Here is an 18,148-nt window from a genome sequence, read left to right on the forward strand (position 1 = left end):
CAGAACTCGCGTAACCCTATCTTTGACTCGAAAGGTGGGGAGGCAGCCTCAGGGTGATCAATCCTTCAGCCGGGCAAAAAGACACGTGCCCTCAATACACGGAACCTCCCTGAACAAAGGGGTCAAGGGTCTTTTATAACATAACCTGATGTCCGGTACCTTATTAGGGTCTGTTTCCTGGCTGGGCCTGATAGGCTGGTAATGAGGTAATGTGCAATATTGCCTGATAGGATTTTTCATGATGCCTGCCTGATGGCCCCGTGGACAGTGCCGGGTGCGGGCATGGTCAGTGTGCATGGCAGTTGCGTCATATCTCCCTATGCCTACCTCCCTACCTTCAAGGTCTGGTCAAAAGAGTCTTATTTATCTTTTGCAGCTGTGCTCTATCTTTTCATGCTCACCTCCCTGTTCTTAGATGCCTACAAGGTTAAATTCCGTTCACAGAAAGCTGCATTGTGCACTTACAAGTTATGCTTTCTCAGAGTGTGTCAGCGGCCTACATTTTCTGTGAGGGGCCTTTGTGTGGCAGAATGGGCAATCCACGCACGAGGCCATGGTCAAAAGGACCTGCTCTGTGACACACGGCTCCCCCCTCTGAAACTATAGTATCTAAGTGCTTCACGCACATTAATGAATTTATTTTCACACTCTCCCTATAGGGTGAGAAAGTTGTAGCCTCATTTGACAGATGGAGGGGAGGGGGGAAACTGAGGCACAAACTTTAAGGTCAAATGTGTTCACTACTTTTAGATGCCCAAGTTGAGACATCCAGAAGATGATTCTTCAAAATACTTAGCAATATATAGCACTTCATATACAGTATATTTTCAATGGGTATATGTTCAGTGCAGAGCTCCTGCTGACTTCAGTTGCAGCTAAAAGTGATTGGCACTCGTGCAAATCAGGCCCCAGGATGTTATGTCAAGGATCCTGAAAAGGAGGGAAAACACAGTGAACACCTGTAAAAGTTTCTCTTAAGTGACTTGCCCAGCACCATGCAGAATTCTGTGGCAGAGACAATAAAATCCAGTTCTTCAGGGCAGCATTCAGTTATCTTAAATATGAGAGCAACCTCTCTTCCTGTAAGACCCTGCCTCATGCACTACACACCTTTCTACTTCTGCAACAAGTGAGACCAAGGTCCTACAGCCTCATTCACTATACAACCCCGTTTCACCTCCACAACATGACCCATCCTGTGCACTGAATTAGGCAGGAGTCCTGTGGAAAAATATGTGATCATGCAGTTTAGGGCTGTGTTATAATGCATGCGTACACACAAGGGGTCTGAATTAATGTGTTAGGGTGCATATACACTGCTGCGTTTTTCTGGAAAAACAATATTTGCGCCCACAATGTCATTGAGTTCTTTCGACAAAGTCAAAAGAACAGAGGGGTTTTTCCACTGATGGTAAAAGGTGTGTGTGGATGCAGAAGATGGAGTTCTTTCGAAAGAAGAGGCCCCCAGGAAATAACACAGGTGCCCTGGTGGCCACTCACTCCATCCAGACTAATCGCAACTTAAATGCGAGATGGTGTCCAATCTGAAGAAAAAGCACATCTCTATTTCATTTCACTTTTGCTATGTGGATGCTCTCTTTCAAAATAAGCTTTTCCGGACGATCTCTTCTGGAAAAGCTTCTTCCAAAAGAAACTTGCAGTCTAGATATAGCATTAAAGGCAACTATCATTCTGGCATTTCCTAATATTTGAATGCTTGACTTTGCAATCTTAATAATGTTCTCTTAGTGTAATTTGTTGTATGTAATTTCCTATTTTTTAAAAAAGGAATACTGAAAAAACAGACATTCCTTTGTGTGTCAACATATTGATATGCAGGGTCATTAGCAGCGTTGGAACCTTTGCATCCACCACGCAGACCTCTGCCACTTGAGTAACTGATGGCAGTAGTAGGTTGTTACACTTTGTGTGGACCTGCACTAGAGGAGGGTGAGGCACTTTGCCAGAGGATTTCACATATATTTGTTGACAGCAGAGGAATAGTGAGAGTCAGAAATTGTTTTGGTTCCATTCCATCCTTTGGTGGGAGTGTACTGTAGTGCACATGCATTTTCCTGTCTCTTCTCTCCAACCTGTTCCAGTTTCCTTGTCCAGCCAGCCCCAGTGTTCCTCCTATTTCAGCCGTGGCCAACCCGTGGTTCGCGAGCTACATGCGGCTTTTGGCCCCCAAAAGTGTGGATCATGAAGCCACTCCTGTGCACTCCCTCCCCCCCAATGGCTCCTACCACCCTCCGGCTTCCCTGTGCTTGCTGGGTCGGAGCTGCAGGGTTTTAAAAATGGTGCCCAAGATGGCAGCCATCTTGAAGGGGCAGCCTTCTTTTTAAAAATTTTTTGTGTTAAGTTTTTTGTTTTTGCTCAACAGTTCTGTTCTGGGGGGCTTTTTTTTTTCCTCTGACGGTTCTGGTGCGGCGCTTCACATTTTTTCCGCCACTGTTTTGGCTCTCTTTGTTAAATGGTTTGGCCACCTCTGCCCTACTGAGTCCCTATCCCAGTATCTCCCCACAATTCTCACTCTGCCTAGTCTCTTTGCCCATCCAGTCCCTTTTTCCACCTTATCTAGCTCTCTGGGCCTGGGTAGACAGGAGGCTGAGGACAATCTCACCCTCCTAGCTTTTCATCCAATCTCTCTCCACACCCCTGTAGCTTATAATGCCTGCCCCATGCCCATATTTCCCATCCCCCTGGCTCTAAGTTTCCCTCTCAGAGCTCTTCTTTCAGTTTCATTGAGACCACCCTCCCCCAGCTCCTCTTCCCAGTTTCTTAGCTTGGACCATCCTAATTCTCCTTCCCTGTCTTTGCTCCTTATCAGATATGTCTCCCACCCAGTTCCTTTCTCTGCTTTACTGGTCCCCCTTTGTGGTCCTCATCTGCTCTTGGTTCCCCCTTCATTTTTTCCCCGCTTCCCAGTCCCAGTTTCCCTCTTCTCCTCCTTTCCCCCTTCTAGCCTCCAGTCCCAGTTTTTCCCCTCAGGTTTCCTGCCCAAATCTACTTTTCTCTGTCCCAGCCCCCAGTTGCATCTTGTAATGGGAAATGTTGGGCAATCATAAAAGTAGATGGTGAAGCCATAATACTAGATATTGCTATAATATGATACCAGATCCTAACACAACCTCCTGCCTCCCCAGATATGCTTTCCTCATCTCTTGAATTCTAATGCAATAATGAGGCTAATTCAGGAGTTCTGCAGCAATCTAAGTTTCAAATATGAGGTAACCCAAAAAGTAGCTTGTTTGCGTTGCTCCGTTACTTTCCTGGATCACTTCTAACCAGACCTTGTCACCCTTCTCCAGCTTAAGGACTGTACTTCCTGACATATTTTCATAAGACTTTAGGGTGGTCTGATATGAGGCTAGCACTGCTTTGCTGTTTTTCATTAACAGAAGGCTTGTGGTGTTCCGGTACAACTCCACATTGTAGCCAAAATAATAAACTCCAGGTACGTGGCAGGTGAAAATTCCTGTGGCCTTATCAAAATGTTGCTGATCATTGTATAAGATTTGATGAAATATAATGGGCTGATTAGGAGCTGGATAGTTTTTGGCAAGTTTCATGGCAAAGGCAGATTTCTGGCGTGGCAGACATGTTCCTGTGCTTCCTTGTGGGCCACTAGGACCTGGTGGTCCTCTTTCACCCTTTGGTCCCATTGGACCTAGTTTTCCTGGAGGGCCCTGTGGTCCAGGCATTCCTGTGGCACCTGCAAACGATTAAAAAGAATCAGCAAGAACCAGAAATGTTTCCATTTGTTCTCATGCTGCTGAAACGTGACTCATTTAAAATCCCCCAAAACTTCTTTGTTGGCAATGCCTGCAGTGGGTCAGACTGAATCACTGCCCACCAGGGTGGGATAAACTGCGATTTAAATAAGAGTAAACTCCCTAAAATAAAAGAAATTCTCGTACCATACCCATACACTCTATTCAAAATAAAACAGCCTTAGCTTTAACTTCAGAAACAACACTCTACTGTTCATTGCTCCCCAGGGAGTGAAAATATTTGACTGACACACGCTTTGTGGCTTATTCTTAATACTCTGGAGAGTGCCTAAGTGTTTAGGCTCATGAAGCATTCCCAGGGCAGGTGTACGTGTATGAAGAATAGAACTTCATATTGAACAGGTCTGTGGGTGGATGTTGTCCCCTCTCTGGGGTCTCAGAGCAAGGAAGCAATCATTTTATCTAAAACAATGGAATTTCATCGAGTGCTGGATGCAAGGCAGGGTCAGAGAGAAGGCGATTTGCACAGCTCCTATGCAGGCACTGCTGTGAGCTAGATTGCTCCCCTAAGCAGCTTAGATTAGCTCAAGAGCTTCCCTAATAGAGCTGTTCAAAAACATTTTTTTTTTAGATTTTTTTTTTTCTCCCTCAATAGAATTTTCTTTGACCAAACAGAAACTTTCCACAACAAAACAAGCTGTTTTGGAGGGAGGGGGTGAAACCCTCCAAATTGTAATTTTGAAGGAAAATTTTACAGGGGAAATTTCCCCCACCCCCTTCCATTTCTAGTCCCTGCCATGCGTCCCATTACAGCTCCTGCAGCATTGCAACAGGGGGACATCACTGAAGCACAGCAATACCCTGTGCATTCCTTCCTTGATATGCCCCATTATCTCCTCAGAACTGCCTGAAGCACATATGTGTGGGCGTGGGGGGGCGGGCAACAAACTTGCTGGGCCCCTAGGCAAGGTGTAGGGGGGAGACAGCTCCATGCTCCTGGAAAGGGCGGGGAGTGCTTCCTGGCGTAAACCATGGCTTTCCCCTCCTCAGGCAGCCCTGAGAACCACCTGGCACGCATGCCACACGGTGATCTGGTGCTGATTTAAAGAGCCTGGGTCTCTGGCCACTGCCGCAGTATCAGTGGCTGGAAGCCTGAGGCCCTTTTGCATCTCTGGGCCCTGAGGTGATTGACCTTTTTGGCCCCTCTGTCGGCTGGCCTGTGTGTAGGCTCTCAGCCCGCCCTTCACCCTGCTTCGTGAGCCTTAACACTGAGACCCACCCAGAGCACTAGGAATAAACCACCAGGAGTGTCTCAGACAAGCCTTTTCCCTCCCATGGGAGGCCACTAAGGCGGGTTAAGAGAGAAGGTTTTTTTACATGTTGAAAACCAAATTCATGGATTTTTGTGTTTCACTTCAAGGCCTCTCCATGATGAAAACATTCCTAGCCGTTCTGCAAATGTCTCTTGCTGCATTTCTCAGCAGTGCATCTAGTGCCTAATCTATCTACAGGCAGTCCCCGACTTACGCGGATCCGACTTATGTCGGATCCGCACTTACCAACGGGGCTTTTCTTGCCCCGGAGCTCACCGGCGGCGGGTCGCCGCCCGTGTCCTCCGGGGCGAGAAAAGCTTCTCCCGGTCTCCCTGGTCTTCTGGGGGGGTCCAGGAAAGCCGCTGGACCCCCCCAGCAGACCAGGGGGACAGGAGCAAAGCCGCCCAGGCGGCGGGGGTCCCGCTGCCTCAGCGGCTTTGCTCCCGGGCAAACGAGCAAAGCCGCCCAGGCAGCGGGACCCCCGCCGCCTGGGCGGCTTTGCTCCTGTCCCCCTGGTCTGCTGGGGGGTCCAGCGACTTTGCTGGACCCCCCCCCAGCAGACCAGGGAGACAGGAGCAAAGCCGCACAGGCGGCATCCCGCCGCCTGTGCGGCTTTGCTCGGGGGCAAAGGAGCAAAGCCACACGGGCGGCGGGGTCCCTCCGCCTGTGCGGTTTTGCTCGGGTCTCCCTGGTCTGCTGAGGAGGGGAGGGGGCACACTAGCTTTGCGCCCCCCCTCCCCAGCAGATCAGGCTTATGTTGCGGGACGCCTCGGGTAGAGCAGCTGGGGTGCTGCCGGGTTGGTCCTGTGGGAACCTACCGGGCAGCGCCCCAGCTGTTCTGTCCCAGGCTCCAGATTCAGCAGCTGTTGAAACTGATCAGGCTGATTCCAGGAAGCTGGGGGCAGAGCAACTCTGCCTCCGGCTTCCTGTAGTCAGTCCCTGGTCAGTTTCAGTGGCAGCAGCTGAATCTGGAGCCAGTTCCGACTTACATACAAATTCAACTTAAGAACAAACCTATAGTCCCTATCTTGTACGTAACCCGGGGACTGCCTGTATTTTAGAAATGTCCATCTGTGAGTTCCTTTGTTCAAGAACACCTCCTAAACGGTAAGAGCTAGGACCACCAAATTTGGCAAGCAGCTTCCTCGTCTCCTAACTTAAAGCAGGTTGGGGGTGTGGCTGTGCCAGGAAAATGGATGTGCCTGGAATGGGATTGTTTTCCATAGCATGAAAATGGAGGAGGTGGTTAGGAGGAACAGTTATACTGCAGAGTGACCACAGAGGGGCAGCCACACCACTGTCCCTCTGGCCTGCCACAGCAGGAGCCCAAGACACTGCCCCCATCACCCTTAGCCCCAGTGCCAGGCAGAGGGAGCAGGTGGGCAGCACAGCTCCCATCTCCATGGGCAGCACAGGCAGCTGCTGGCAGCCCAGCACAACCCTGGGCAGCCAGCAGAGCCCCAGCCAAGCCTGGCAGCCATCACTACTGGCACAGTGCAGCTTCCACCATCCAGGCAGCCCCCACAGCCAGTCCAGTCCCACCCTTGCCACCGCCACAGGTGACCCAGGTGAGCTCCCTCAGGCCTCCCAGCCTCCTGCCCTGAGCCCTCTACTCCCTGCCCTGATTCCTGCATCCCCCATCCCTCTCCTTAGCCCCCCACCTTCTGCCCAGAGACCCCTACTCCCTGAATCCTGAGCCCCCCCCCCCCCAACCTCTCAGCCCCCTTCCCTGACTCCTTCACCCTCCACACAATACCATCGGTCTACCTTCAGAAAGCGCAAATCTCTTGTGGTAGGATCACAATTCTGTCACCAAGTACCTGCTGCCATAAAATGATTCTGGTTGTTATAAATATGCGATTTCTTGACATCTGCATGAGAGAACTGGGGAAGTGGTGCTATCAGACCTTAGTACTGGGTGAAATGATTCATTCAGATGTGCCTTACCTGGTTCCCCTCTGTCTCCCATGTCTCCTTTCTCCCCATTGAGCCCGTTGTGCCCATTATGACCAGGAACACCGTTGTTCCCAGGAGGTCCTTGGGGTCCTGGGAGACATGGAGCAAGAGGGCTTTTTTCCTGTACTGCCATTGTCACAGTGGCAGAAACAGCCAAAATCCAGACTCCTGGAGTGGAAGACAGTTAGAGCTTGTTACAAAACCAGCCACTTAGACTGAAGGCTTATCTAGACCACCGGGAACAGCTGAAAGAAAATATGCTTCCGATCGCACTTTCGAAAGCAGAGCTTAGACGTGGCTTTTTCGGCGAACCCCTCCTTTGTCAAAAAGCTGCGTAAACCTGAGGAATTTGCAGATCCTGTTTTGACTGTTCCCAGTAGTCTAGATAAGCCTTGAGGTTCCAGGATGTGAACTGCACAGTATTTCTGAGCCTACCTTTACTCAGATCATTATTAATCACATTTATTATGGTAATGCCGAAGGACAACCCAAGATCTGGGTCCTGTTGTGCTAGGCATTCTACATAAATAGGGCAGTGGGCCCCAGAGAACTTACCAGTGTGGGACAAAGACTTCAAACAAGGGTGCTCTTGTGTCTCTGTACAAAGGATTCCTGGGATGGGGGAGAATTTTGGTCTTGGAGTGGATGGGGCAGAGTAGAAGTAAGTTACACAACAGTAGCTCTAGCAGCTCTAGACTTCCTAAAAGGGTTGTGTGCCCCCTTTCTGCACTAGGGGTGTGAATTCCTGGCCCCACTGAAGTCAGTGGCAGAAATCCTATTGACTGTGTCTGTGTGGGGGAGAGAGGGAGGAATGGTATTTCACCCCAGATATCTGATCTAAATTGGCACAGTGAGGAACAAGCATTGCACCCTCTGAAAGAATACTGCAGTTGTTCCTGAGCTGTTCGTGATCTTAGTTAGTCTGTAACTTTAAAAATGAATAGTCCTGCGGCACCTGTGAGACTAATCAAAATATACAGAATCATGAGCTTTTTGTGGATGCCACCCACTTCTTCAGAGGAAGTGGGTTTTGCCCACGGGCGCTCATGATTCTATATATTTTGGTTGGTCTCTAAGGGTAGGTCTAGACTACATGCCTCTGTCGGCAGAGGCATGTAGATTAGGCTACCAGACATAGGAAAATGAAGCGGCGATTTAAATAATCGCCGCTTCATTTAAATTTACATGGCTGCCGCGCTGAGCCGACAAACAGCTGATCAGCTGTTTGTCGGCTCAGCGCGATAGTCTGGACGCGCGGGGGTCGACATCAAAGGTATTTGTCGACCACCCAGGTAAACCTCATCCCAGGTGGTCGACAAATACCTTTCATGTCGACACCCGCGCGTCCAGACTATCGCGCTGAGCCGACAAACAGCTGATCAGCTGTTTGTGGGCTCAGCGCGGCAGCCATGTAAATTTAAATGAAGCGGCAATTATTTAAATCGCCGCTTCATTTTCCTATGTCGGGTAGCCTAATCTACATGCCTCTGCCGACAGAGGCATGTAGTCTAGACGTACCCTACGATGCCACAGGACTACTCTGATCTTAGAGCAGGGCTACTCAACTCTGGAAGGCCCCGGGGGCCACAATGATACTCACAGCACATGCTGAGGGTCATAATTTAAATGTGGTTGAATATACATGCAAATATATATGCAAATAGCTTCTTTCACACTGACGGACATGAATACAAAGATTAAGGCAAGACTACACAACACACAACCCCGTGAGGTTCCCTGGGCCCTATGGAAGATTTCACAGCAGATGGGACTGAAGTTCCACGAGGGGAAGACCAAGATCATGAAAGTGAATGCAGCAAATAACAGCAGCCCAATTGTCCTGAGAGGAACGACACTGGAGGAAGTTGATACCTTCACCTATTTAGGTAGTATTGTCAATAAAGTGGGAGGTACTGATGAAGATATTAAGACCAGAATACAGAAGGCAAGAGGTTCTTTTATTATTTTGAGGAACATATGGAATTCAGGAGAGATCAAGCTACAGACCAAAATAAGGATCTTCAGCTCAAATGTAAAATCAGTACTTCTATATGGCTCAGAATCAATATGGCGAACAACAAGGACAAACATCAAAAGATTGCAAACTTTTATTAATAAATGCTTGCGTAAGATCATTGGCCTGAAGTAGCCTGACAAGGTTACAAACATTAGCTTATGGGAAAGAGCAGGGCAATGCCCAGTAGAGCAAGAGATCTTGAGAAGAAGATGGCGATGTATTGGCCATATACTGAGGAAGCCACCAACTAGCATTACGAGACAATCCGTATCCTGGAACCCCCAGGGAAAAGGGGAAGAGGAAGGCCAAAGAATAGTTGGAGAAGAGACCTGGATGCAAATGTGAGGAAAATGGGCAAAAGAAAAGGTGGCACAAGACAGAGAGGCTTGGAAAGAAATTGTTGATGGCCTATGCTTCCATAAAAGCTAATGGCAAAGAAGACACAACTCTCAGGCCCCATTTAAGTCAGTTCTGCTGACATTAATAAAATGCAATATTTACCTGATTTCCACCCATATAACAGCACTTTTAATGAGCAATGACAGTCCAGGAATTTAACTACTAAAACATGTATCAACAGAAGACCATTTATATTGACTACTTTTTTGTTTTGGCTCCCGACCACATGTTGAGCCCCGTGTAAATCCAAACCGCACCGCAGGCCGCAAACCAATGAGCCGTGGGCCACATGCGGCCCACGGGCTGCATGTTCAGTAGCTCTTAGAGCCACAGTTCTTGCCTCAGGACTGAAGCAGGCAGAATGCTTTTGAAGCGTGCCTTGGTGTAGGGAGCCACTTTCCCTCCATAAAGCTGCCCTTCCCAATGCTGGGGTGTTAAAAGCCACAATTAAGCCAGTTGTATTAATTAGAAGCCTATGGGCCTGAGTGCCCTCTGTATCCCAGTTATACATGGGCAGAGCTCCACTGAAGCCCAGAGTTACTCCCGATTTCTTTCGCCTTTCAGCATGAGAGGAGAATCAAACCATGTATCTCCATAAGAGCTGACCCACCTGATAAAAAGAAGCTGTGAGTTTCTTGTCTTGCTTGTGACATCCCGGCAGCTAGGAAGCGAGCAACTTTGAAAGCCTGTCACCTGAATCACTGCCTTCTGCTCCTCACCCTTCTGCTTAGGACCCTCAAAGACGTGTGACTAAACAGCTTCCTTCATCACTGCTTCATACACAGAGGCCTACCTTGACCCTGCCTGCTTTAGTACTGACACTATTCCAACCAACAGGATACATTCCCCGCTTGCTTCCTGTTTTCTCATTGTGCTCTTCCCCACTAGCTGCTGTATCTTTTTAAATACCAGTGATGAAAATAACAGGCTCTATCTAACACAAATATCGCTGACTCACTTAATTGAAGTATTTGGGTCCTTCGCCAAATTCTTCCCTGGTGTAATTCCATTGATGTTAATACAGTTCCACTCAGGGTGAATTTGGCTCATTTCCTTCATTGTTCTGCCAGTTATTGTTGAGGGACAAAGACTGGCAGGCTGAATGTGGAACAAAGGGACTATAAGGGAAAAAACAAGCTGCTTTAGCCAACTAGAGAATAGGCTATTGTTTAAGAATGCAGAGGCCTAGGTATACATACACAATTTTGTATCAATACACAGCCCTGTTTGACCAGCTGTATTTATTACATTTCCTGAGGGGGTGGGGGCGAAACACTTACATACAAGACCAAGTGTTATTGAGACTATGGGAAAATCTATATTGCAAGCGGCGCTGAGCCCTAGGTGTGTGTAAATGTACCCAAGCTGGCTCTGATCTAGTTAGCATCAGCACCAAGAGCAGGAAAGCAATGGCACCATAGGCTGCAGCATGGACTAGCTGCTCACATACAAGCCTGCCAGCGAGGGCGGGTATGGATGTGGTGGCTAGCCTGTGTTGCTGCGGCTTCACTGTTATTGCTACTGGCACTGGTTAGATTAAAAAGTCTCAGAGGGGTAGCCATGTGAGTCTGTAACTTTAAAAATAAGCAAGCCTGTGGCACCTTAGAGACTAACAAATAAATAGGATCATGAGCTTTCATGTCTTAGATGTAAGATAGGGGTGGGTTAATACCGGCCCACTGGCTGGATCCAACCTACCAGGGTTAGCCTCTGGTGGGCTCCCACACTGCTGTATTTACCTGCACCTCTGCAGGTACAGGCAGTCGCAGCTCCCGTTGGCCACAGATCATCGTCCTTGGACAATGGGAATTGTGATCGCCCATGCCTGCAGACAGGCAGGTAAGTATAGCAGCAGCAGCCCACCAGGGGTTAACCCTGGTGAAATGCTGCCATTGTATTGCCCTCCCCTAATGTAAGCCATCTTACCTATGAAAGCTCATGTACTTAGATTAAAACTCTCTCGGATACATTTAACACATACTGCAGTTGCACCTCAAGTACTCAGATGGATTGTATTAATGGTGTTTAGCTTGTATTAATGCTTAGGAAGCACCACAAGTAAATATTGGCCAAGCCTTCAGGAAGCATCATTTAATATTACTACTATCTAGATTTTATATAGCAGATTGAGCAGTAGATACAAATATGCCATCCATCAGTGTTCCGTCTATTTTTTCCATCAGTGTGCAGAATACTTTTTGCTATATGCACCAAAGCATGTACAGATGGGCACCATCAGTGGAATCACATGCTGCTGGCTTTTGTGCTGCGGGGCAGCTGAGCAGCATTTGAATCTTTCCTGGGTGGCCACTCAAGTGCTCGTCTTACTGTGAACACTGCCTGCAAGGCAAGGTTTGGAGTGGCAGAGTCTTGAAAAGTTTGCTAGCCAGGCAGATAGACTGATCTGTTATGGAGTTTTAGCCCAACAGCAGCAAAGCTTCCCCATCTGCCAGGACTTGAGTCATAGGCAGGGAATTGGCAGTAGCACAGGTTGGCAGCCAGTGTTCCTTGTAAGCTGAGCACTTGGGCAGCCATTCAGGAGAGATTGAAATGCCACCCAGCTGGTTAGTGGAGCACCCATACCTGCCCACAACTATGTATCTGTGGGTGGTGCACATCTGCATATGCCTCAGTGCACATGACAACATTTATTCCACAACTGGATGGGAAAATAGAAAGGACATTGCTGGCAGCAGGTATGAATTTTTAGGGAGCATACCTGTGTAGATGGACTGGCAAAGCAAAGTGGAAAAGAATCCTCTTGAGGTACCTATTGTGATGTGGGAGGGAGCCTCATGAGAGAGACAGGAAGAAGTTGGAATGCATGGAGTGGTGGGTTCCTGCTGATGTGACAGCCAAAGGAGAGAGCCCAGACCGAAGCTGACTTAGCTCTCATCCCCCCGGTTGAGTATGCTGATAGACTTTTGCTCCCTTACTAGAAGAAAACCAGTGCTACAAAGACTATGGCTGGGTTTTATCATCGGCCATCTAGGCCCTCAGCAGTGTTCTTCCCCCTTCCCAGAGTTCTACAGTTACTGGCCTGGGTTTTTCACTAGTACGAATTAAGGTAGCTCCAGTGCAATCAATGGAACAAGGCCAATGTATGCCCACTGAGAATCTGGCTCAGGGCCACCTCATTAGCACGTTGTGAAATAGATCTATGTTTCCAGAAAAGGAATTGACCTTCATGCGTTTTGCAGGAATGGACGCCTTTCCATAAAAACGGCCTTGTTCATAAAAACCGTGACAGTTACTACTATTGTAAAGTGTAATTCTTCCTGATACCACTAGATGGCGCATGAAGACCATTCTTCTGGGAAGATTCAATCCAAAGACTCAGGAGGGGTAGCTGTACTTGCAAAAACAATGAAAGCGCCACTTCATCACATGAATAATCTGTCAAAACCAAAGAGAGGGGGTCAAAACTTTAGTTCCGGAAAACAAACGTATGGTGCCCTTGGGACAGTCGTTCTGGTTCCAAAGACATATGAATATGAGTTTAATGCATTCATAGCACTGAACTCACCAACACTTTTACCCTGGCAGTATGATTCTGTTGTTTGGGAAGCCATGTTAAAAGTGTACAGGTTGTACCTCCCTGGACCACCCCCCCGGGGACCTAAGTGGTCCAGAACCAGGGAATCTGCTGGACCAGGGTAGGTCAGGGCTGGCCTCTCTACTGCCACTGGCTGTGGGGCTGGCACTGACTGAGCAGGGACTTGGGGGTGGCATTTGGGGAAAGAAGCTGGATAGATGCGGAGCCCCAGAAATGCAGCCTTGTGGGAACAAACTGAGCCTACCAGCTGTCGGGCTGTACTCCCAGACCCCACTGCTATCTGTGGGGCTGCGGTCTTGCCCCCAGCTGTGGGGCTCGCAGCCACCCTGCCTCTTCTCCCCCTCCCCAAGCATCCCTGGCCTTCCTCTTCTCCCCCCTCCCCCCCACTTTTCTCCCTCATTGAGCTTGAGCAGTGCAAATGAGCTGTTTGCACTGCTCTGGAAGCTTTGGGAGGGCAGGGGAGGCGTTGCTGAGGGCAGGCTGGTTTTCCCCTGTGAATGCTCCAGCCCAGGAGCACCCATGGGGATGCCAGACCATAGATTTTTGCCTGGCTGAGGAAGTCCAGCTCATAGAGATTGAACCTGTACTAGAATGTTTAAGCAGAACAACACTTTTTGTGCAAAGTAAGGTTTTCAGATGTCTAATTGGTTGTATTTTGGTGGACCTACTAATCACATTTTGAATGCCCGGCGGTGGCAGGATTAAAAAACAAAATCTGAAAAAATGTTATGGCCATTTAAAATACTGATAGGTGTGCACAGTTAGGATAATCATGAAGTTAATCAGATCTCATGCTTCGTGGAGCTGGGAGAACATACGTGTTTAAAGTAGGAAAGCTGTGGCATGAGCTGTAGTCTTATATTTAGGTGGAGTTACCTTTGCTAATAAAAGCCAAGCCCTGGGAAACAAGGAGTAACTTTTGACCTTTGACAAAATGTATTTAAGCCCCTTCTTCGTGCAGGATAGGAAATCCATTATCTTATTCCTCTGATAAACATCGTTATCTCGGTGTGTTGCAAGTGGAGATGTGCTCCTTTAATATGGAGGGCCTTGACAATTGGGACCCAGTGATCATAGAATCATAGAATCATAGAATCATAGGACTGGAAGGGACCTCGAGAGGTCATCGAGTCCAGCCCCCTGCCCTCAAGGCAGGATCAAGCTCCGTCTACACCATCCCTGACAGATGTCTATCTAACCTGTTCTTAAATATCTCCAGAGAGGGAGATTCCACCACCTCCCTTGGCAATTTATTCCAATAAAAAAAAAATGTGGGTAACGATCCCACTGCCTCTCACCTGCAAAGCGAGTGCTCTACCACTTGAGCTAATTCCCCTGGATGATCAGGAAGGGTTCTGATTTCCTTATGCCCTTATATTACACTGATCTAAAATAATTTACATGCTAATGCTAAGTTCAATGAGTAAGGGAAAGAAGGGAATGGGGATCCCTAATTCTGGATCAATATTGCTAATGTCAAGCATTCAAAAATCAGGAGTCCAGTCCCGCAAATCATGCGGTTAGCTATCAGTCATGCTGGTTTTAGCTTTTTAAAACACATTTTAGATTCTTTGCCTTTTACGTTGTGGGCTTTTAGGATTCACTCTGGTGATGTTTTCAAGCTTTTCTCTGCAGCCACGGCAACTGGAAATTTACTTTGCTACAAAAAGTGAAAGCAGAGTTTTTTCCGGTATTCTCATGACTGCAGGAGATGGGGGTTTATATCACTTGTCATGAGATTCATTGTTTGGCTATATTGCATCATATACAGGGCATACTGCCAAAGACACTATCTGAAAGTAGATGAACTAATAGGCTGAGCCATTGTAGAAATGTGGGCAGGGGCGGATATAGGGCAGGGCGAACGGGGCGGCCGCCCCGGGCCCTGCGCTTAAAAAAGCCCTGCGCATGCGCTGTGGCGCCACCACGCATGCACATGGCGTCATGGCGCATGCACCGTGGCAAAGGGGGGCCCTGCGGAGTTATGCTGCCTGGGGCCCTGCAAAACAGTCATCTGCCCCTGAATGTGGGATTTCCCACACAACAGGCATTCTTCTCAAACATTTAGGGCCAGCTCCTGAGCAAATCCTCATAACTTTAGATCCAGAGTAACTGAAATCAATGAGTTTATTTTGGATTTGCACTAGTGCAAATGAAAATCGTACTCTTGCCTCTTAAGACATGCAGGCTACGTCTAGACTGGCATGATTTTCCGCAGATGCTTTTAACGGAAAAGTTTTCTGTTAAAAGCATTTGCAGAAAAGAGCGTCTAGATTGGCATGGATGCTTTTCTGCAAAAGCACTTTTTGCAGAAAAGTGTCCATGCCAATCTAGACGTGCTTTTGCACAAAAGAGCCCCGATCGCCATTTTCACGATCGGGGCTTTTTTGCGCAAAACAAATCTGAGCTGTCTACACTGGCCCTTTTGCACAAAAGGACTTTTGCCCGAACGGGAACAGCACAGTATTTCCGCAAGAAGCACTGATTTCTTACATGAGATCGTCAGTGTTCTTGTGGAAATTCAAGCGGCCGGTGTAGACAGCTGGCAAGTTTTTGCTTTTGCGGGAAAAACTTGCCAGTCTAGACACAGCCCCAGTGTATACATACATTAAACACAAAAGTATGAAAAGCAGATAATTGTTGAAACAGACACTGCTTTTACCATACTAAAGTTCAGCCCCTCTCTTAATTTGGATTGTCTCCTTCCCTTTCATTCTTCAGCCCCTGCTATTTTAAGTAGGCTACTAAAGAGTTTTGCATTAGGAGATGAATGCTTCTGCTCTCAGCTGAGTAACTGGGTAACAGAAATCTCCTGTTGGCCCTACATTTATTAGCAGGTGTTAGAACTTTGGAGCCCTGCACAGAGCTGCCAGTTAATTACTCCTCCTTCACTGGGGCAGATGTGGCTTGTTAAACCTCACCCTGAATATAGAAGGTCGGAGCAGTCCCCTGCCCCCACTAAGGGGGGAATGAGTGGCAAGAACTTAATGATATGACCAAGAGTCTTAGTGTGAATCACTTTTTGATCTTAAAATCCAAATCCCAGGAAATGGGTAGATCAATTGAGTGCAGACTTCAGCTGGCGTAGGACTGGGAATCTGCTAGTTTGTGTTCCTGATGATAAGCATGGTTTAATGGGTCAGTTGGGGACCTTGTTCAGGGTCTTTAAGGTTTGGTGCCAGCAAGGGGTTGAACATGGCAGTATGCTACACTCTTAGTGGCTAGACCTGCTCACGAGATGAGCTGTTGTACAAACAGAAGCCTGCTTGCCACTACTCCTGAGACAGACTCTTTGCAATGCTCCAAGTCCAGGCCATCTACCTTTGTAAAGGTCCTTCTGGGACACAGAAAATTTAGCAAAATTTGAAATAAACTAGGAAGAAAGAATGGCCTAGAGCAATGGAAGATTGCTAAAAACAAACAAGTAAAAACTCCCTTTTTATGGGAGGTGATATTTACAGGATTTAACCTTAGATGTACTTTTCACTTCATGTGGGTTCTGCCATTTATTTCTCTTTACTTCTCCTTTCCCAGAGGCTCTGCAGCAAAATGACTCTTGTCCTGACCACAGAGAGCTGCTAGAAAATTATTTCACAATCTGTTGGTGTCTTATTGAGCACTGGAATATCCACGGCTTTTAAGGTACGGAACTTCTTCCCTACTAAGCATTTAGTGTGTTACTTTCACTGTGTTCTCAGCTTCTGTAAGCTTCACTTGTTCTTGAAACTCAAACCTAGCTCCTTTCTGCAAAGATTCCTGAGACCAATGTAGTAAGATGTGTATTATACGTTATGGGTAGAGTTTTGAAGTTGCCTAACTAGATACTTGTAATGCTGTGGTCCCCTCCTCCTCCAAAAAAAAAAAAAAAAAAAAAGTACAGAGACAAATCAAGGTACAGTGCAACATACTAGGAATATCCCCAAAGAATCAAGTTGTTGTTGAGGTTAGAAATAGTTAAGCACGCAACACCATGGCTTCTCTGTAGTATGAGACTGAAATTACCAGTAGATGTACAGTGGCTTATACATATCTATATCCATGTGTGTTGACAACCAAGATAGTTGATGAACTGGTGTGAAATGATCAAGTGTCTGGCAATACATCCAATAAGGCTGTTGGAAAAGCTGGAAAGGGTTTACAAAAGGGCTACTAGAATGATCTGAGGTCTGGAAATAATTTTTAACTAAACAAAGTGAGTTTCTTAAATCTCTCAATGTAACTATACGAAGGCCAGGAAGTGGCTTGATCATCACCTAGAAGAATACATAGGGAAGAAACTTTTGAAAGTAAAATGGCTCTGTAGTTGAGCAGAAAAAAAATCATAATGTGACCCAACAGTTGGACACAAAAACTAGACAAATTCAGACTATAAATAACTGGGAGTACACAACCACTGGAATAATTTATTTGTCACTCTTGATTTAAAAATGAGGTTTCTTTCTGAAAGAGAAATGACAGTTCAATCAGAAATTATGAATTTCATTTTAGAAATTGCTGTGGAGCTGGAACAATCCATGGCCTCTGTGATGCAAGAAATCAGACTAGATTATTTTAATAGTCCAATGTAATGTTAATGTCTGTGACTTTTTAAAAAGCTATAAAATAGAAAATATAGTAAATGGACTAGCTGTGATTCCACTTTCTTCCTTGACTCCACAATAAAAGCCCCTCCCTACTATTGTGAGAACTAAAAAGTTGGGCCGAATAACCAGGCTTTGCATTTAGATATTGGCTATAATGTAGCTCGTGCATATGGCTTTTTGTCACACATGGAGAATGCGTGCAAGGCTATGTAAAAATCTCTGATCAGTTGCATTCTTTAGATAACTATGCTTTTGCCACTAGATGTCAACCTAGGATGTGCTACTAGCCTATGTTTGCTTTTGCAAGCCTCTTTAAGAGTTAAATATATTAATACTCCAAAGTGCTAGGGCAATTCAGCATAAAACATCTTTGAATGTACAGATTTCTGCTTGTATCTTCCTTTGGGCTGTAATATGTTAGTCAGTTCGGTACTGTGATGTTGCTGGCCCTTTGGCTCCTCTAGAGCAGCGGTTTTCAAACTGTAGGGCTTGCTCTCCAAGGCTGTGTCCAGACTCAGGGTTTTTTCGAAAAAACCTCACCTGCGTCCAGACTCAAGCCGCGTTCTTTCGAAAGAACGCGGCTTTTCTTT

General features: G+C 46.9%; 2 protein-coding genes across 2 annotated transcripts in view; one reads left to right on the plus strand and one right to left on the minus strand.

Moving 5' to 3' along the window:
- Positions 1-18,148, plus strand: part of SYN3 (synapsin III) — a 382,630-nt gene that overhangs the window by 9,702 nt on the left and 354,780 nt on the right. The window contains exon 2 of the mRNA XM_075938194.2: positions 16,510-16,617. The gene's annotated coding sequence lies outside the window, so the exon portion shown is untranslated. The remainder of the gene's footprint in view (positions 1-16,509; positions 16,618-18,148) is intronic.
- On the minus strand, positions 1,283-10,291 carry LOC112543844 (protein HP-25 homolog 1-like). Its single transcript, XM_075938161.2, has 3 exons — positions 10,030-10,291; positions 6,995-7,171; positions 1,283-3,715 (listed from the first exon to the last, which is right to left on the minus strand). Exons 1-3 carry the CDS (start codon positions 10,070-10,072, stop codon positions 3,213-3,215), a joined length of 723 nt encoding a protein of 240 aa, XP_075794276.2. The 5' UTR covers positions 10,073-10,291; the 3' UTR covers positions 1,283-3,212.

This window comes from Pelodiscus sinensis, chromosome 1, assembly GCF_052426305.1.
Source record: "Pelodiscus sinensis isolate ZL-2025 chromosome 1, ASM5242630v1, whole genome shotgun sequence".
In the NCBI taxonomy this organism is placed as follows: domain Eukaryota; kingdom Metazoa; phylum Chordata; order Testudines; family Trionychidae; genus Pelodiscus; species Pelodiscus sinensis.

What these genes read in the sequence shown, in the direction of transcription:
- LOC112543844 (XM_075938161.2), bottom strand. Translation starts at nt 10,072, where the DNA reads ATGTCACAAGCAAGACAAGAAACTCACAGCTTCTTTTTATCAG. An exon ending in TCACAGCTTCTTTTTATCAG is followed by an intron (nt 7,172 to 10,029) that starts GTGGGTCAGCTC and finishes CTTCCACTCCAG; the next exon opens with GAGTCTGGATTTTGGCTGTT. An exon ending in GGGAGACAGAGGGGAACCAG is followed by an intron (nt 3,716 to 6,994) that starts GTAAGGCACATC and finishes AATCGTTTGCAG; the next exon opens with GTGCCACAGGAATGCCTGGA.